Source organism: Vidua macroura, chromosome Z (assembly GCF_024509145.1).
Source record: "Vidua macroura isolate BioBank_ID:100142 chromosome Z, ASM2450914v1, whole genome shotgun sequence".
NCBI classification, from domain to species: domain Eukaryota; kingdom Metazoa; phylum Chordata; class Aves; order Passeriformes; family Viduidae; genus Vidua; species Vidua macroura.
In genome coordinates, this window is record NC_071611.1 from 41,442,704 (window position 1) to 41,464,125 (window position 21,422).

Below are 21,422 nucleotides of genomic sequence, written 5' to 3' on the forward strand. Positions count from 1 at the left end.
TTGATGATTCAGAATGTTACCAGACATGCATGGCAGGAAAAAGAAGCCTCACCTAGGGCAAGGAGGAACATTTCGAGGAAAAAAAGGTCAGAAAATTGCTTCTTCAAAAGTCAGAATGAACAGATATTCACATGCCTTACCTCATGAAGGCAAGTGTACTGGACATGATATGGAGCTACTTTCTCCTCGCCTTTGATCTCCACACTGATTTGCAGGCGAATAGCCCCCGACACTGCAGACTTATCTGTTCGCTTCTCTAGAAGGCAAAAACCATCAGCAATTATATGCATTCTTCATGTTCAGAGCACAGCCATCTCAGGGTGACAACACTGGCAAAAGAAACTGCTGAAACCTTGGGCTGAGACACCACAGAGAAAACTTTCTCCTTTTTTTCAAAACATTGAATAATACTAAGTAGACATCAGCAAAACAACTGCCCTGATACACCCTCAATATGACACATCTAATTAGAACACGTACATTTTTAGACATTAGACAGCCTTTCTGCCAGCAAATATGCTACAGGGTCTTGGATTCAGTCAGCTAAACTAGAACCACCAAGGATAGACTCCTTTTCTGAGAACAGGGCTGACTGATATGGAATTTGCCCCTGACTTCACCATAGCCCTGAACTCCTGGGAACTGCTGGAAGAAGATTTTGGATCTCCTAGGAAATGACAGGTCCACAGTGCCTGTCAGCTCAGCACCATCTGGTTGCTTGCTGGTACTTTCTACAGCAGTCACTGGAAAAGGTCTCAACAACTTGCCAGCCCAGTGCAGTGCACCTGAAGTTCTTATAGTCTGGTAAAATGCTTGTGTTGGCACCAAAAAAAAGAACACAGGACAGCATGTCTCCAGCAGAGGCAGAATAGAGTTTTCCTCCAAGCATTTCTTCCATTGTATTTTTAAATAGCTGACAGAGAAAAAACATCGACCTTCTGGCACATTGTATGCCATTTTAACTGGGATCAGCTTTGCAGCTGCTCTGCAGCAGCATCATATGTCCTTGAAACCACATAGACTTTTTTCCCCCTTTCTTGTAAATTGTCTACATGCATCCAAGTGCTCTCAAACATTCTCAAATCAACACATAACATGTTTTCAGTCCCAAGGCCCTGCTCACCAAGGTTGTACCAAACATCCATTTCTCCACTCAGAGTGCGAACTTCAATGATTGTTTGCCCCAGGAAATCATCTGACTCGCGTTTCAGCCTCTGCTTGACACGAGACTTGATGTCATCATCTTCATCCCACACTCGCACCTTGATCCGGTCAGAGGAATTATGGCACTCACTGCAAACAAGAGAAAATGTAATTTTAAGAGTGCGCAATGCAGCCAACATTTATTTGCTACATTCTCTGTACTCCTCTTGACCCACTCCTCCAACATCAGAGAGATGTATTAGCAAAGTGTAAACAATGCATATTTATTCAAAAGTGGAGTGTCTGATATGAACCCCACAACAACTTGTTGGTGCACTCTAAATGCCCCTGTGACATGGCAGATACTCTAAATGCACACTGAACGACCACCCTGCCCCAACCTCAGCCACCAACTTCTGACTTCCCAAGCAGCTGTGACTCTGCTGCTTGTCCTCACTCTCAGCAGTAGCTCACAGAACTTGGGAATTCTCTCCACAGCTGTCAGTTTTGCTTTGAAGCCCACAGAAGCCTAGGGAAAGCTAGGCTGGTTAATGCCAACATACACCCCCACCAAAAATTACAATCATCATCTGGTTTCAACAGCTCTCTCCATCAATGACCTCCTGCTCAGCTGTAGGCTGTAAGGGCTACCTGTCTTTATGCAGCTTCTAGGTTAGCCCAGTGAAGACCTGTGAGAACACCCTTTGTGCTGGCTTCTAACCAAGGATAAATATCTCAGGTGGAGGTAGATCTCTTTCTTCAAGACAGTCACAAAGCAGTAGTGTATCAATGCATAATACGTTACAATCAGATGATACACTACACTGCCTGAAGGGAACGGGTGTGAAACAGTAGTTAAAGCATTGCTATGTAATTGCTAGAATTGATTCTGCCTATTAGTCACAGCTTAGACTGATACTTTGTGCTCTGGGCAGATCGATAAAGACATTTCCATTAAAGAAGCAGTTTACTGTTTGATGAATCAGCACCCTCCACTTTAATGCAGACAGGATTTACAGACTCTCCCCTTTTTCAGGTGTTTCAGATACCTTTTGTATATCCAAACAGGCTCTTGGATGTCAGAAGTGGGTAGAACTGTATTGTAACAGCTCTGCTCATTTACAGGGCGTGCAATAAAGCAATTTGAATGCTCATATGAGACCATGACAAGGGTGATTACTCACCATATAACCACTACAAATGTCTAGCCTCAAGCAAATAAAACCTATGAAAACAGGCAACTGCTGCTGAAGGCCTGTTTTCCAGCCTTTTTAACATTAACATGCTGCATCTGTTGCTAAGCAACAGGGAGAAAGAAGAAATGGGTCAGAAGAGCTCTGCTAAGCCTGGTCAATAGGATGTGGCAGTGGCTGGTTATCAGCATGCTCTCTGCCAAGAAACCATCTGGACTCTTACTGCCACCATTGTGATTCAGGACAACTTTTAACAGACATCCATGCAGCTCCTACAGATTTTTCCAGTAGAAGGGAATAGCTGGGAATTATATGGACAAGGTTAGAGGCAATTCCATGAAGCTCAGATCACAGGCAGAGTACATCACTGCTCTCTGCCTTTACTGTGCAATCAAATCTGTATTTAGAGTTCAGAATAAAAGAGGCCCAATGTTTGTCTCCCATCTTCACTCTCCTCTCCCTCCTCTTTTCCTTCAAGAATGTCTTCCCAACAAAACCGTGTAAACAAGTGTTCACAAGCAGGGAATGGTTGGAATTCCTGCTCTTTGTAGCTCTCAAATTTATCTGACTGCTTTGCCATGTCTACCAGCAATACAGCCTAAGCATGAAAAAGAAACCCTCTATTCCTGACACAGTGTACCACTATACAGTCTGGCAGTATTGTAGAGGCTCAGTGTTCAGAAACGCACGGGTGCCTCAAAACACAACTGGGACACAGTCCCATTTACTAAGCATCCATAAGTTAACTCCTGACTTCTTCAGACATCACTTCCTGGCTGACAGCTCTTTGCTAGGACCACTATGGTCTTTTTTCTTTGCTTCCAATGTTCTTTCCTTAAGGAAAACATTCACCGTTCAAACCTAAATCTAACTTAAGCTGTCCCACACACATCATCCCCTGCTTCTGAGGTGGCTGGCTATCATCCTCCACTCAAATACAGCAGCATAACTCACTGCAACATCCTACAGGAAGCCTTGCAATAGTATTTACTGAGCTACTAAAGCTTCTATTTTACCACACCTTTCCTTGTTGTTTTTAAGAGACTGCTTACCTTGCTTTCTTTGTGTTGGTCCCATGCCAGAGAGTGAGCTTTATCACTTACTTACTGCAGCTGAAAGCCTTGAGCTGGGAGCTTACCATCAGACATGTATGTCTGTAGAACCATAGGCCTTGATTTGGTGAAACAACACAGTTGTGTCAAAACCAGTTCACTTTTCAGTGAGCACCCCAAAACAGAATCAGGAGCATTGGAAGACTTGGGCTTGCTGATGGGTGAGAATTTTCTAATTAATGATAAATAGCTTCCAATTTGTGACAGTGACACAACTCTGTAAGACTGTGGCTAACAAGCCCTGCTGCTAGAAGCTCTCCCCATCATTAATACAGGAGCTGGCACATTTCTCAAGATGCCTGCCCCACTTCTTGCTATGTTTTTATGAAGCTTGATTTCACTGTGTGCACACGTATGTCTGTCCACTCTCCTACAGCTGAGCTCTCACAGCTTTTCCCCAGAGGATGCAGAGAAAAGAACCACTCTGTGACTCCACCAAAAGGAAGAAATTACCAAATATTTTCAGGTCCATTTCAGAGATCAAGAGACTGGAAACCAGGTTTGCTATATACATGGCTCAAACCTTTTATTTTTTATCCATATTGTTTCAGTGTTTGGAGTGGTGTCATTTTTATAAAAGCACTTACTTTTACACTTCAAGCTACCAAATGAAATAACATTTTCCAGAAACAGCATATAAAATCTAAAAGAAAAATTAAAATCAGGGTTTTTTTTTTCATTAAGATTTTCTGCTTCAAGCCAGTCATTGTTGCACTGGAAGCAGCTGAGCCTGACTTGCTCACTATCCCACTCTCTACCTCCATCTATTTTGCCACATTCCCCTTTAGTCTTACACAGCACTGAAGCCCCAGCACCCACACACGTCCCCTGCACTATCAATATTTGGTCTCTTCCCATGCCCAGCTGAGGGGAAGCATGAGAGCACATGAAGCTGTGGTTAATTCTGGTCTGCTCACACTGTGACATGCCCACACACAGAGTAATTAGTATATTGGTGGCTAAACAGAACAAGCAACTGTTGAATTTACACTATAGTTCCTCCCACAATGAAGTTAGTAATTTGTATAACTCTAATGTAGCTCCAACTTCTGAAAAAAAAATTGTAGGAAAAGATTCTTAGTTCTGAGATCTCTGCCAGTCTGTAAAGGCTGGGCCAGATGGGCTTGGATGATGTCAGGGGTCTGGGACAGGTCATTGACCGTGCCTCATCTCCTTCAAAATGCGGAGAGAAAGTAAAAGGAGAAGTGTCAAAAAATGACCAGAATACTACTTCTGAACTAATGATTCATTCTTCAAAACAAAAACTCCAACAACATTTGTGCTGAATTTGCTAATTTTACCCTGTAGAGCTAACAAGCTAATAAAGACAAAACACAACACATAGATTTACACAAGAACAGACAGGGAAAGTAAAAGACCAGAGGAAGCAACTACATTTTGCAGATTGTAATGTAGGTCAGTCAAGCCCAGAATGAAGTAGGTTTTTTTTTTGTTTGTTTGTTTGTTTTTTGTTGGGTTTTTTGGGGTGTTTTTTGGTTTTTTTTAATTGAACAGAAAATATTTATGGTTCAAGGAGTCTAGTGAATGTCTGTGTGTTCGTATTCTGTGAGCAGTTTCCTTCCTGCTGACACAGTTCTAAAGAAGGGCCTGTCAAGTTCCACAGTCCAGTGCAGGGAACATTTCATACAATGGTATAGACAGAGAAAGAAAGAAAGTGCGGAGCTGCTTACAGAAATAATGCATGAGAGTACTGGAGGTGGGAAAATGCAAAGGAGAGAACAGATCAGCAAGATTTTAGGACCTGTGATCATTTGAAGAGTACAGTTCTGCTTCTGAGGAGCAAAGCCTAAAAGAAGGTAGTGATTTTTTGGAAAATGAGAAAGGAAGGAGTAGTTGTAGCAACTAGTATGTGAAAGTCCAGTAAAAAGTTGCAACAACAAACAGAGGAGGAGAAGAAAACAAGTTGTTTTGGGAAATGCTAAAGCTGAAAAAGCAGGAGGATTCGAATGTAGTTCAAAGGGAAGTGTCAAAACATTGCAGGGTCCAATTGGCAGCTCAGCTCTGGCCAACTGCAGCGAGAATGGAAGGCAAAAAACTTCTAACAAGAGGCTCATTTTAAAATTATGACAAGACTCCTCTTTTAGGGAGAAAAAAAGGACAGTGGAGAAAACACCTAAGGCAAAATCAAAGTGGAAAGAGAATGAAGGAAAATCCTCAGTACTTTTTAAGTTAAGCATGACAGCACAATAATATGCCCTGAAAGCCCGTTGTTGCTAAGAACAAAGAAATTAATTTTCACTTCTTACTAGCATGAACCTCTTTTCTTAGGAGAACAAGTACAATCATTTGCTGTTACCCAATGTTACAACACCAACTGACAAATTAATGGTGCAGCTCTTCTAAGTACAAAGAGCAGATAAAGTGATTCTGCATTTTACATCACTAGGTACAGCTTTCCAACTGGTGCTTGCCACGAGGCATCAGGTCTGCATTCAGATTTAAGTCTAATCTTGGTAACTGAGCAGGGAAACAAGTGAGATTTTACTAGAGTGTCAGTTTCAGGATCTGCAGTACCTGGAGATTAATGAAAGCGAGACAAATTGGATAGCCTCTGCCACACAGTGAAGGGAGTCTGAGGGGGGAGAATAAACATGCCTCTTGCAACCTGTTCAGAGACAATGTAATCTGTTCCAGGCAATGGCTTCACACCCACCATTCAAAGCTTCACACACAGCTGTACTCAGATCATACAACCTCAAGGGGATATTACTGTAAAATGAACAAGTAATTTTGCATCTACACCAGAAAGAACAGTAACATTTAGTGCTCACAGTCTTTAAAGACTATGGCATTCCCTGAACAAAAGGTATGGACAAGCAGCCTCCAAACAACCCCAGAGCTCTCCCTTTAAAACTGAAACTGCCCTTTGGCCAGCTTTATCCTTCTAAGCGCTGTCTCCTATTGTAACCCATGCAAAATGATGCTCAGCTTCAGCCTTTACAGAAAAAAAAAAAAAAAGATTCCAGGAACCCTGTAATTTCCAGACAGTCTAAAACATGTCTAAATGGGGAATTACTGTCTTGTTTTAATTGCACTGAATATGGCAAAAAATAGCTTCCTTCTAATATTACTGGACTGCTTCCTAAGGAAACAAGAGTTATGCAGACTTGTTATGAAAGCTTCTATGTTCCAACAGGTTTTGTGAAAAACCCCAGCTAGATGGAGAAGAAAAACCCATACCAGCTGCTGTCCCTGGAAAGCCTGCAGCCAGCTGGCTCTCATGGACCAACCACGACAGACAACTCAGAATCCATGCTGCCTTCTGTCCAGCCAGAGCTAAGGCCAAGGGAAGGGAGCTGAGGGCATGGGGAGAAAAGTACACAGCAAATGGAGGAGGACATCTATAAGCCTGCTTATCACAACTAGAGGAAAGAAATTAGGATTTACTGCAGGAGGGAAGGGGATGTAAATCCAAGGGAAGCAGGGTTTCCTGAGTGCATGTTCATAGAACATTATGCTACAGCAGTGGCTGGAGTCCCCTACCAAGCTTCCTGCTGCCAAGCACCACATATGCAGAGTTTGCATCAAGCCTGCAACACTTTGAACAGAGCAGAAAAATCAACACCTTATGTTTTCAAAGACCTTCAAATGCTGATGATATATACAAAAACCTCTCCATAACAACCTATTTCCTAAAGCTATAGATGTAAATATACAAGAGATAATTTTCAGACAGAAACAGCCTGCAAATCACTTGCTCAGGCAACATGAATACACTGCGAGAACTGGTGATTAAAGCAGATGCCTACAGTTACACAGGCTAGTAATGACCTACAAAGCACTTATAATGGAAACCCAAAGCTTTTTCAACTTTGCCTTTTCTAAAATATGATTCTAAATCTGGACTTTAGAATTGGGTCAAACCTACCACATTATTTTTTTTTTCTTAAAATACAAAGAAAACAAACAAAGCCATTTTTAGGGAGAAATATTTAAGTGTATATACTTTTCTATCAGTCACTGTAAGTAAGTACAAACCCCTCCTATTTAAAATACCAGAGACAAAAAATTTCAAACCTATTTAAGCTGCTTTTAATAAACTTTATAGAGCTTGTAGAAAGAATTGTATCACTCATTTGTACAATGTGTGCCTTCATTCATGCCATGGTTATAATAACAGTGTGATAATTCTAATGACTCATGCCCACAGATTTCTGGCTCTACATTCAGCCTTTGAAAACACACTGGAATTGTGATCACATGGAAGGCACTAGGCACCTAATGAACATCAGCTACAAACAAGTCCACCAAGCCAGCACTGCTGACACACACATTAGTAACTGACCTCTCTACTTATACATCTTGCTCCTTTTTAATTGTTTAAGCATTTTGAACATCAAAGCTTTCATATGTCTACTGCAAGGCTTTCAGTAACTACCAGCACACCTTGCTCTCACTACAAGAAATTAACCTCATTTCAAAAATCAAAGACATCTCCCCATCCAACCCTTTAAAATTTGACAATCTCTTGACTGACCTGACAATCTCGTCTAAAAAAGCCTTGTATGTAATGGGTATTTTGGGCCTGAATGTGTTGATTTAAATTTCCATTTGATTATGGGTTAGGAAATTTTAGAACCTAAAGAGCTGTAAGCTGCAAAGAGATCCATAAGTGCAAAATAGAAACAGGGATGTGTAGAAAACCAGTGCTGCACACGCTTCTAAAAGACTCTCTCTTCATCCGGCAGAAGGTGAGCTTTGACATCTACTAATGTCAAAATGAAACAACACACTGATTGCAGTACTGAATGCTCTCCAGCCATCAGTGTGGAAACTGTGCTCATTCCCTTCATCTCCTCCAGCTTTGCCAAGGCAAGGAAGGCAACCACCAGAGGCAAGACAGAAAGCAGCATCAACTTTAATGCCCAAGAGCATGTTATCTGCTGAATCACAGACATGGCGATTAAATCTAAAGAGTGTCACCGTTAAAACAGTGACATTTATCACACTCTGCTATCTATCTTTAAACTGAGTATTTGCTGAAGCTCCTAAAATTAGAAGGGAGCACACTGCAAATACCATGGTAACTACTTGGCATGGTAAATCAAGGTCCTTAAGGCTCCTACACAGACTTGCTGCTATTGTGACTAGAGTTATCCAAATAGCACCTAAGCATTCTTACTACTTACCAAGCAGAAATGTTACCTTGGATTAAAATAAGAATAAAGTCAGGGGCTTACTCACTCAAAATAGCAGTAGATTTTTCTGACATTAATGAGCAGCTCAAAATTGCTTAAAAATAATTTTGTTTCTACTGTACATTGTAAAGATAAAGCTGTACTCATATGAAACTGAATTTAAAATGCCAACAAATTGCCTTTACAGAGAGAGCTCCCCCACAAGCAGTTAAGGAAAGAACAGGGAGGAAAAGAAAGGAAGGAGAGAGATGGTACAATGGAAGACCTTACACATTAAAAGAAATAAAGATTGTCAATGTTGAATGAGATCACCCAGAATCTTCAGAAAACAGTTGTTGGATTTCATGTCTCCATTTTGGTTTTTAGCATCTTCAATGACAAATTGAGGGTACAGATTACTTATTCAATAAAAGAAGGATGGAACAATGTTATCTAAGGAATTGTGCCTCCAGACTTTGCTTTCAATTCAGACCTCAATACACTGGTCGTCTTGGAAGCTCTCTCTCACAACAATAACTCCTTTGAGTTATTGTTAAATTGATTTTCCAAAACTGAAAGAAGAGGCTGCTGGTGTCACAGGCAACTGAAAACTAATTACCTTTAAATTTGGTTGCCAAACACCAGTAGCAGATCCCAGAAATAGGTCACAGAAGTTTCCTTAGTCTTTTACATGAATTTTACTCTCATATTACAAGGATTTTTTTTTTTAGCCAGGAACAATAGCTGCTGATTTACATATTTTCTTTTCCCTTTAGCATTCTCTCAGAACATCGGTATAGAACTGTTCATAAAGCAGACAACTTGTATACACAAGGAAGACAGATGCGATAAATAGGTGTGCACTACGTACATTGTTAAAGATGTCAACCCTCAACACACACAATGCTGAGCAAAAATAGAACCATCCCAGATTACAGGTGATGTGGGAATGCATCCAGAGAGAGAAGACACAGCTGTCAAAGCACAGATCATACAAACAGGTGACAAGGGGCTGAGAGTCCCTGTCAGAGCACTTACAAGTAAAACTTCTCTTCCCATACAGGGTTCAGATTGCCAAAGATTGTTTTTGTCCTCTTCTTCGTTTTACCCACTTGAACAGTTACATATGGATCACTGGACCCAGTCTTGTCTTTGGCCTGCAGACCCTGAGCACACACCACTGAAAGAAAAACAGAAGGGTTACCAACACCCTGCAACAAGACAATATATTCAACCACCAGGTGAAGCAGCAGCTCAAAATGGCCAGAGAAACAGGAATATCCTTCATAAGAGCATTTCTTAAGAGCCTCAGAGAGCAATTCTGATGAGCCTCAGCTCATGGTGCACTACAGCAATAGGGGTATCTGCACCTGATACCTGTATGTGCACTCAGCAGAAAGACACAGAGGTCAGAGAAGCCCTTCCTCTATGGTTTAATTTTACACCAACTCTCTTACTTGAGGCTCACCAAGAGACCCATGACTATCCCACTCACCAGTGATTGTGATCTTTGCTGACCATTTTGAGGTACCATCAAGTACACTCTGTTTCACTGTCTTCATCTGCTGAGCATGTGTCATTTTGCTCTCACAAAACACATCTCTGATCAAGTCGAAGATCTCAGGCTTGTTCCGCTCCCGGATTTTCATGCGATCCTTCATGGCCATGATGAAATTCTGGGTCCGGTCTTCAGCTCCATGCTTTGAGCTCTTCTCTGCTGCTCCTGTGTGCCAGAAAATACACAATGCTCATCAGGAACAAACACACACAAAATCATGTCACACTGAATCTGGACAGGGGGATCAAAGCTGAAAATTAGCCTTCAGATGATGGCTCCTGATACTGATCTTCACACTCTGTTCCCCCTGTTCCAATATGCACAGAGAACTTGGACCATTTGGAGGCAGAGGGGGTAGTTCCTCTATAATCTGGGTTATTTGCGTTCCTAACAACAGGTTAATTTAATATCCTTACAGCTGAGGAACACCCAGGAATGATGTTCTTAAATTAACAGCATGCCCTCTGCTCTCATCACCTTGCTATGAACAAATAAATCCATGCTTAGGCAAGTGCTAAGAGGAGGATATAGGACCTCCATTACAAATAGTCCCTATGAGCTTGTCTCAGTGCTGCACTTCAGCACGACAGAAGAGAAGCTCAGATGGATCCAAACTGTCAGCATTTTCTACCCATGTATGTCACAAAGCTCCTTGCTGAGCTCAGAGTCACTGCAAATCCATGTCTCCTGCTGCCTGGAACCCTGTTTGGATCAGGCACCAAGCTAGAGAAACACAAAGTGCCTCTCTGGATGCCATTCTATTTTATCAGCTCACACAGAGACAACTCAAATAATCCACTTCTAGAACTGCATAGGTATATCAACTACAACGAATACCTGTATTTGTATTTGTTGATAGCAAACTCAACAGTTCAAAACCTGGGCCATTATAAGCATCTAGTGCTACCACAGTGTCCAGCTGCTGGAAATACAAGAGCCAGGCACAGAGTCTATAACTGCACAGGTAGTCAACTCCATCTGACAAAAGAGAAGCCTCTGGTTGCTTGCATACCTCTTAAAAAAATTAAAAGTTCACATGAGATAAGACTACTCCCACCACCAAATACTTCCTAGTCAATTCTGACTGTTATTTCTACTGTCAAAATTTAGAAATTGACTACTGTGTCAGATGTGAGACATGCATCAATAAAAGCACCAATGTGAGCTAACAGGGCAGGTAACTCAGGTGTGAAATGAAAAGCAGGAACTCAGGATTGCACACAGTCTCTCTATACACTGCAGCAATTTCAAATTATGATCTTAAGTCAGATTAAGTTAAACCAGTACAACAGTCCTGTGAACACATTCAATCATAACCTTTCTGTTTAATGTAATATACTTTTGTTTGTTTTTCTTCTCCAGGATAGTTTAATTAATGTAAGCTTAGTCCTAGGAAAAATGTCCTCATTCAGGTATTCACCAAATATTAAATTACCTTAAAAATATGTATTAAAGCAGGTGCAAGGTGTGTGCAAAGGGAGTCATCAATCCACAAAGATACATAAAACTGTTTTATTCCAGAAGTGAGCAAATATGTTATCTGAAGTATCCTTGCTATAAGGAACTACAGTTTTGCATATGAAACTGTTTCAGCAGGTAGCGACTAAGTATGAAGAAAGTCCTATGAACACATACACACACATACACAGAGGAGCCCAGCAGTACATAACCAAACAGAATAAAACCAGTTTCAGTTTGCAATAGACTGTAACCCTGAAGTGTCAGAAATTCATTAAGGACACTGCAAACCAAAGCATGTTATTAAGGACCTGGGTGTGAAACAAGCCGTAATTTTACATTACCTGAGTACTTTTTCATTTTCCTTGCTAGAGGGCTTGATGTTCAGTATTTAATTTAGTACAATAAAAAGTACATGCCCCAGAGTTTCCTGTTGTTGGCTTAAGATGAAACGAAATCAAAAATACTGAAATTAATTACCCAGCCCCTGCTGTTTCTACTCACTGGTGATGCACCTAACATTTATTAAAGGAATATGAAACTGAAATGATACCAGGGGCTATGCTTTGAACTTCAGATAAAAAGTGCTATTCAGCTGTAACAGAACTAGGTCTCCTGAGGATGGAGATGGACTCTACGCTTTAGATGCAGAACTACAGAAAATTACTGGGAAATTGGGAAAGGCCAAACTTTTTTGCCTTTCCTAGCTGGAATTCTGAGATCTGTCATGATCCAAACAAATCAACTCTGCCCTGACCTTTCTGACTTCAAGGAAATTAAGAACCAACTAAAACTAGCCTTAATGCAAGCACTGCAGGAGCATCAAATGAGGCCTTATAATGCAAGTTTGGACAAATGGAGGAATTCTAATTAAAAACATGTTTAACATCCCCACAACCTCCAGAGACATTGCACAGTGGATTTATCCCTCTGCAATCCTAGCAGCAGTCCAGGGCACCCAGGATTGCAGGATGTTCAAGCCATAACACACAGACTCCTACAGCCCTCTAGTCACGTCCAAGACTTGGCTCTGCCTTGTGACTCCAGAGAAAACCCCCCACCTCCACCCACACTGCTTCCCCACTATACCCAGATTATTTGCCCAGGCAGCTTCATTATTCCTTCAGGTCTCTCTCTGCCTGTAGAGACTGTACCTGAATTGCAGGGCAAAAGCCTGAATCAGACAGACACCTTATTTAACAAAGAGACAAACAAAGAACAGAATGTATATTCTGCTGTCTCAACAACACACTCTTTCTTAATTTTCACACCTGCTTCTTGGTACAAAACCAAGAGGGCTTCTAAACCAGCCATTGGGGGACTAATTAACTATGATGTATGTGTTTTAAATACAAAACATGTCACTGTATTGAATGGCAGAGTGTGCTTTTCCTGCTCTTGGACTGAGATTGTTTCTTCAAGCTGCAAAGACATTTTTGGCCCATGGATCAGCTTTTCAAATTCTGTGAATGGCAATAGAAAGGCATTGGAATATACAAGTACTGTATACAGGGGTTTTGGGCTTTCCTTCTTCTTCTCTAGGACAGAATGATCAGTCAATTTATGACTGGAAACAGAAAGCAAATGTATCTATATTGGGAATTGTATTGCTACAGCTATTAGTAAACCACCAGTGCTGATATTCTATGCTTTAAGAACAATTAAAGAAAGCAACACTGTCAGGACAGAAGGCAGCTGTTCAGTAGGCAGATAATGCTTAGAAATTATATATTCTTGAAACTTAAAATAGATATTCAAGTTTCAAATAAAGGCATCCTTCTTCCTTCTGTACAAATATTTTCTTACATAGGACTCTGGGAGCAAACAACTGTTCATCACCATGGTGTCTAACCACCACTCAACTCAGAAGCCAAGATGATTAGCACATGACTTAATTCGTCTGACTAACCCCCCCCACTCACTGACTTGGTCTTGGAACTGCAGCCTCTGAATTCAGAGTACAACACACACAAGTTTCTCATCCAAAAAGCAACAATCACACCTGCCTCACAGTCCTGAGTCAAAATGCATCAAGCGAAAAAGCTAACCCTGAACTGTACAGGCCTCTTGCCAGGCTCTTGCTCACATAAAGTCCTTCCCTTCCACGCTCTTGGTAATTACTTCTCTTCATTTGTTCCTTGGTCTCCTATTCGTCCAGTCCAGGATTTACTCCTTCTTTGATACCAGAATTGCCCAACCCATTGTAATTCAGTTAGTAGTACACCGATGCTCAAGGCAAGAGATAAAAGCTCAGTTTCCAAAAGCTGTGCATGCCCTGAACATGTTAAAGAACATTCCTCTATCCACTCTTAGTCAAGTAAGAAAGGAAAAGTACCCATTCAGAAGAGACTTCTACTACTTCCAAGAAAAGCAGATGGCTAAAAAAAAAAAGCACTGTCCCTTGAGCAGGTATTTATGAGGTTATGATAAAAAAGGTAAGTGCCCTATCATCAGAATAATAACTCCTAAGCACCTACAACACTATGAATGAGGAGGCTGCAGTACACATACTACAACTGATTCCAGGTTATTGCACTTTAGACACCACCAATTCATGGAATAGCCCTGCTGAAGCAGTCTGAAAATGGGGTTTGATTCAAATTGTAACAAAGCATTGCTGAATTTTTCACCAGTGCAGTCCCATACTGATGATAAATTTGTGGAGTATATCAGATAATAAGTTTCTTAAAAACATAGAGACAAAGAAAAATACCCTCAGAAGAGAGAATCAAACTTAATTCTACAAGACTTGGAAAATTACTTTCCCCAGAAAGGTATGAAGGATGGAAAATGGATAAACAGCACATTCTAAATCTAAGGAATAAAACCCCAGGTGTCTACCCAAAATTTTAAGGCATAAAGAATGGAAAAGTATTTGTGACCATCCTGAACATTCATTTTACTCCAATGCAACATTTTCTGGAAGACTTACACAGATTGAAGTGAATATATATCCTAAGGCACTAAGGTATAATCAATAGAATTGCATTTGTTACCAATGTGAAAATTCATTTTACTCCACTGTAACATTTTCTGGAAGCCCTAAATAGACATAAGTGAAGATATGTCCTGAGAATGTTTTGGGTTTTTTGCCAACAGCAACAATAAAGCTTTTGTTAGGAAAAAATTCCTCCTGAGTTCAGTATACAAGAAAGTTCATTCTTGAATTTATGGGATCTCTAAACTGTTGTTTGTCCCCCAGACACTCTGTTTCTCATTCCTCAAGCACAGACTACGTTCTTCAAACATACGTATAAAAAGAAATTAAACTTCCCCATTTTCCTCTGGCTTCTTGGGTTCCAGTTAGAAGAATTTTAGCATGAACACACCAGAGCAAAGAACACAGCTGCCTGAAATTGCCTTTTAATATATTTCTAGTATTGATAACAATTGTTTTCCTATTCCAGAGGCACATTCACCCCCTTCTCCAACTCCCAACACTATCCTCTGTCTTTTCTAACTTTTCATTACACAATTACCATCTCCAGCTTCCTCTACATCTCTACCCCAGCTAATGATACCTTCCAGATTCACAGTGGGTAACCCTGTAGACTCCACTCACAGTTTGTCTTCCTTGATTCTGGACAGCTTACAAGTAACTCAGTAAGTAAAATTTTTGTTTGGTTGGATTTTACCTTTCTACACGCTTCAAACATTTTAAGCCTGGTGTAGTCTCAGTTGTTTCCTCTCTGTTTCTGTAAGTCTGCATGATGAAGTATCCTGAGTTTACATTTTGAAAGAAAATGTGAAAACATCTGCAACCCCCTAATAAAATAACAAGTTCTTACTTAATGTTTGTCATATATGAAAAGTAATTTCCAGTTGTTTCTTCTAATCTATGAAAAAACACAGTATTGCCAACATCACATCCCACAGCCCATTGCATAAGATTATGTAATCACAACTAGAGGTAAGAAAACCTTCCCCCATGGTTATTCTTCAGAGTCTCAGCTCCAGAGATTCCCAGTTCTCAGAGAGTCTGAATCACTGAAGATGTCTTCTACTTCTACCTTTCATTTTTTCACAGTAAATTTAGCCCTTTTACTCTTTGTAAACAATAAGTTTAAAAAGATCGTCTTACCCCCTGTAGCTTATCTCCCTTTTCCCCAACATAGTGAAAGCATAAACAGGTTCAAACAAGGACTAAACCAATTCACAGAGCCACCGCTGCCAGCTATGAAACAGTTATCTTCCGCCTAGAAAGGCTTTAAGATATGGGTATCTCTAAACTTAAGAGTAAGCCAGAGTCATATCAGCTGCACTACATGTGGATCTCCTACACCTCTGCCCTGGGCTCCAAAACATCCATTTAGGAACATTCTGTTAGGGAAGACCTAGTACAGCTATTTTTTTCTTTTTTTTTTTTTGAAACAGCATGATTCCTTCCCTCCTGTCCCAGACTGCCAAGTGTCTTTTTTGAAAGATTAAGAACCTTGTATCATCCTCTCTCAAGACATTCTCATATTTCTCCCATTACTACTGAACTCTCTCCAGTATCCATTCCCATCTGCAGTCTCCCTTCTTGAACGTGGATAGCCACAACCCTCATCTGCAGGAACATAACCTCCTCTTAGTCATTAGCTATTTCTTTAATACAGAGGTTTTTCCCTGCTGTTTTCAACTTCAGGACCGCTGTTCTGTACAACAGCTTTGTGCCTGCTTCCTCTCCGCTGCTGGTGCAAACCTAATCCTCCTCTGTTCTCCGCAGATTTCTCCCTGAGAGATCACAATTCCCTTGCAACATTACAGCATCATGGGTATGCATCTGAATCAAGCCTGGATGCCTTGAGCTTTTCACCTCAAATACTGAAAACTACCAGTTAGCAGGTGAACTCCAGAAATAAAAACGTTATTCTCAGAAATTGACCCTGTGCATCAGACTGTGACAGAAAACTGAGCTACAACCAAACTACATTCTCCTGGACCAAATGCAATACCACAGCTCTTTGCTTAGTCACAGGAATGTCTCAACAAAGCCTAAGTACCAATGATGGAACCATTCAAATGCTAAACTCACTTCCCAGCCCCCAAAGACAAATCTAGAACCACTAAGCAACTGGGGGACAGAGGTGTTGGGCCAGGATCAGATGTATCTTACAAATAAACCATTGCAAATAGCCCTAGACTTAACTATGACAAATTTAAGACTTTGCACACATCAAAAATACAAATATAAACAACATCCCTTCAGGTGTTTTAAGAAGAGTTATAAGAAAAAACAAATTACCTATGATTCTCTGGTATCCCTTGCTGAATCACTCAAGTCTGGCTTTCCCAAACAGCCTAAGGCAGACACAAGGTCTGACTTTTTATATTCATAGAACTGCTGACAAGAATTTGCAGTAAGTCCCTTCATACTTGACAAACTTTCCTGATTCCTTAGACTTAGTCCATCAAGCTACAGTGACAAGAAGGGTGAATAAAAAGAGCCACACCTTCCTAATCAACATTTAACACACATGGAAGAAATTTCTATTCTATTTAGACTGAGATATTTTGCTCTCAAGCAGGAACATAAATTTCAGACTGAGTTAAGAAATGGTATTTCAAGCAAATAAGAACAACTGGACCAAGGCAGATGCCTAAATGAATACCTTTTCTCTTCCCCCCCCCACTTCATCAAGTTCCTTTTAAACTTCTCCACTGTTTGTGTAAGGTGTCATTTATTCTGCAAGGTTACAGAGCTCCTTGAAGAGATGACTTAGGTTTTTACTTAGCTTTTTACACCAACAAAATAATCAGAAATTCTAGCAGGAAGATGAAATACTGCCCATAAACTCAAACAACACCTTTGTATCTGACTCATCATTTCTGTTAACTCAGCCCTAGGTCTCTAAAGTGGTTCAGACAAACAGGCCTACTGTTGAAAAGACAAAATGCCTTCCCAGGCTGCTGTTGGTACAGATAACCCAAGACAAGTCCAGGAACTCTATACCCTAAGCAGGAGTCCAGTGCTGCTCTAAAAAGCTTAAAACAGTGGCACAGACTGATGGTTGGAACAAGCAACCTGACTGCAATACCAGGGCAGGGGGGATAGAACAAATGTGAGAATATTCAGCCTCATAACCTATTCATCCAATCCATACTTCAATGCAGGATATGCTAGCAAATACACAACCTGAGCTGACACAAACAGAGCAAACAAAACAAAAAACCAAACCAGCAAACAAAAAATAGCCAAAACCAACAAACAGACATGAAAGAGTAAAGAATTAAGCCTTCTTTTAAAGGACATCAAGCGCAATGCTGTGAAGTTTTTCTGCATCAGTGGAGCTGTCTGTGCCACCAGGAAGTAGGTTTAGCCCAATGGCACCTTTTCAGAAAACACACAGTCACTTTAATCACTGCAGCTTCACTGATCCCTGAGATATCAGCAGTACATTTAGGACAGCTCTGGCAACCGTTTCTGGAACAGCCACACTCCAGTGGCCACTACTCACTCTGCAGGCAGTCAGCATTGAGCAGGTCTTGGCACTTCTCATGGCACTTGACCCCGCACTCCCCACAGCGCATTCCCTGCCGTGCGATGCCCCACAGCAGGCCCTCACACTCGTAGCAGTAGGTAGGAGTTGTGGCTGTCCACACCTCGAAGTTGTGTGGGGTTGTACAAGAGATGGGGTAAATTAAGGCTTGCAAGGTCTTCTTATAGACATGAGATTTCTGAAAGGCAAAAGCACATGTAAACCAATATCCAGGGAGGTGACTAAGCCTATTTTTGCTGGTTAATGCAAGAGTTTTACAGGAAAAGGTATGACCAGTGCTATAAAGCTACATATTTGACGTAGACAAATGCATCAAATTTTTACATGCAGTGTCAGAGGACAACTCTTGCCTTCCAAAAATGTCTCCCCAGGCATTAAAAAAATTGGAAGACAACAATTAATGTTTGTGGATGAGAAATATCTTGAATTAAGCAAGTTTCACACACTGTCCATTATGGCAGATAGCACACAAGAAAATGATAAGATTACTGAGATCAAGACAACACCATGATGATAAGATTACTGAGATCAAGATAACACCATCAAGGCAGATGATGTCTCTTGTGGTGTCCTATGCAGGACCAGGAGCTGAACTCAATGATCCTGATGGGTGTCTGTCCAACTCAGCATATTTTGTGATTCTATGTTTCTACATTTTTCAGGATTATATTGATACATTAAATATTACTTTTACATGTTTAGTTTCTTTGACCAAATTATACAGGAAGCTTTGCATCTATATTTCTAGACATCTGTGAAGCTGGCTGTGAATCTCAGACAGACAAATCCCTTTAATTTGCTTAGTAAAAATTAAGAGAAGTCAAACAACCCTCCCACTTACCAGCTCTTCATCTTTGAGAGATGTTCTAGTAGCCATTGCTGAGGTAATTCCGGCTTTTCGGGATTGAACCAGTGACTAGGAAAGAAGAAACTTTGTTATTCACCACCAACATTTACAAGTGCAATGGCATTACAGGCCCAGAGATGTTAGCGAGGGGACTCTGTCATGCCAGACACCAAACCAGCAATCTACTGCATTTAAGTTGGTTCCTCACATCTCAGAGGAGTCAAATGTATACTCTGAAAGTTCCCGAACTTGTTTCCATCTGTCCATAATCAGTCTCACACTAGTACTTTCTATTTGTTTCTCTGCAAGAATTGTCAATGAAACCTGGGTTCCCATCTTCACTTTTACATTCTGGTAGTAACAGTAGCCCTTCTACTGTCTGTAGTCACTACAACAGACTCACTTTTGTGTATCTAACTTCACTCATATCCAAAGGGAGATTATTTCACCAGCTTTACAAAACATACAACACCCCAAAATGTGACAGTAAGGAGGTTGCAAGTAATAAGGATAAAAGAAAGGGGAGCGAATTGGGAGCAGAGGTTTGAATGTGACGGTGTATCACATTCATCAGCCATCACTGAACACAATGAACTGCATTTTCCCCTCGGAGAACAGCCTTTCACATCACACCAACACTGCTTTGCAGCTGTGGACAGCAGAGGGCACTGTCTTTGCAGCACCTCACAGTGGCATACAAGGGATTTCTACAGCCACTCCAGTAACATGAAGGCAGAGAAGGATACTTAAAGACAGCAGCATTTGCTTTGAAATCATCCAACTTTATCAGTTTTGCACCACTTATATTCTGCTTTATGCTGTTTCAAGAGAAACTGAAAAAGTTCATTCCAACAGTGATGGAGCACGACAGAGTGCTGGATATGCGTTCACTGCAATAAGGCAGGTTCAAAACAAAAAGCAAAGAAGTAGAGGGGGAAATAACATAAAGTAAGGGGTTTTTTTTCTGGTTAAGACTTGATGGATAGTCTTCACCTCGACTTACCATGGCCTGTGAAGAGAGAGAATGAATGCATTCAAGGGAAGTAACACAAGTTAATGCCATTATTGCAACAATTTAAGACACAAGCAGTTAGCTAGACACATACCAAGCTGCCCATGTATAAGCTGGCAGACAAAATTGTATGCATCTTTTCACATCAATTACAGGATATAGAAACTTTGGTCTTTCAGCTGTTACAGCATTTCTCTCAAGTATGAAATTGCTACGTGTACTGAATACAACCAACAGAAAACCATTTGTCCTGCAGAAGCCTTATTTCACCATATCATACAAGCATACGAAAGTTGTCCTTATTATTCACTTGGTTCTCATGCTTCCTCAGTGCAGAAATCTACTGGCAATATTGCAAGTAGCTTTTAAAATCCAACCACATATGCTTGTTTATCTATCCTTTAAAATTCCAGCCTTCTGGTAAGCTGCCACACCTCACACGGACATTGTAACTTTCCCTAAGGTATGTGATTTTTAGCAAAACCTTTTAAAATTATGCAGGCCTGAAAATAATCAAATATTTTGTGTAAAACAGAAAGGATAAAAACATGAAAAATACGCTAATTCTGTGAAATGAATGAAATTGTCTACAAAACCATAGCTCATTCCCAATGAGATTTTTCAAGCAGTACTCCTAGTCCTTTAGCATAAGAATTAATTTAACAAAACGCTTGAGCTTCTTGGAGTGACAATGAATGTGCCCATATATCAAGAAAGTAAAGCCAGCTGTGTAAATGCTGTGAGGCAGAAGAGAAGCAAACAAATCTCTTACCAGATCACTGACAAGTGGAATTGGCTTTTTTTTGCGCAGATCAGGCATGCTATCGATGCCATAGAGACCACCTGCAGGCCTGGAAATTCAGGAGGGGAAAAAAAAAACCCCTAATTAATTCAGAGTTGAGAGGGGTGAAGAGGGGGGATGCTTTACTGGAGCAAGAAAAAACAGAAGATTATACTTAAGAAAGTGTAAAGTTAATGCTAAAAACGATTAAGTGTTTATCTTCTTCACATGCAAAAATCCACATATTCCTGCCTGGTGTTGGTGGTTAGGAGGGAGCATGTCAAAGAGGACCAGCCCTGGGGCAGGATGCTGCCATCTTCTGATTCTAGTCTAGAACACACTTAATACTGGCCCCTGAGGACCGTATAATTATTAGGAAAAAACTGACATCGGAGGAGAAAATTTATTATTTTTATTTCTATAAAAGAGACCATTTGTGGTGCTCAGCATTTCAAGCCATGCAGACCTGTACAGACAAGAGATATGCATTTGCTGGTAGAAGTGACAATGGAGCAAAAGGGCAATTACCCCAACAACAGTCAGAGCCTGATGAAATATAACACTCTAACCTACTTCCCCCTCCCAATGACACCAGCCTGGATAATTATACCTGGATCCTTCCACTTACTGTTAACACCACATGGATGTAACCCTGTCCTTGAAGACGGTGTATTAATCCAGCTTAAAGGCCTCCAGTA

At 40.7% G+C, this 21,422-nt stretch overlaps 1 protein-coding gene across 1 annotated transcript in view; it reads right to left on the bottom strand.

The window, feature by feature from the left end:
* The window catches only part of UNC13B (unc-13 homolog B), a 210,392-nt gene that overhangs the window by 59,764 nt on the left and 129,206 nt on the right, over nt 1-21,422 (bottom strand). Inside the window, exons 12-18 of the mRNA XM_054003085.1 lie at nt 20,716-20,794; nt 18,926-19,000; nt 18,043-18,262; nt 10,082-10,309; nt 9,625-9,766; nt 1,124-1,293; nt 141-256 (exon numbers count right to left, since the gene is read on the bottom strand). Of these exons, the coding sequence (XP_053859060.1) occupies nt 141-256; nt 1,124-1,293; nt 9,625-9,766; nt 10,082-10,309; nt 18,043-18,262; nt 18,926-19,000; nt 20,716-20,794 (1,030 nt within the window). The remainder of the gene's footprint in view (nt 1-140; nt 257-1,123; nt 1,294-9,624; nt 9,767-10,081; nt 10,310-18,042; nt 18,263-18,925; nt 19,001-20,715; nt 20,795-21,422) is intronic.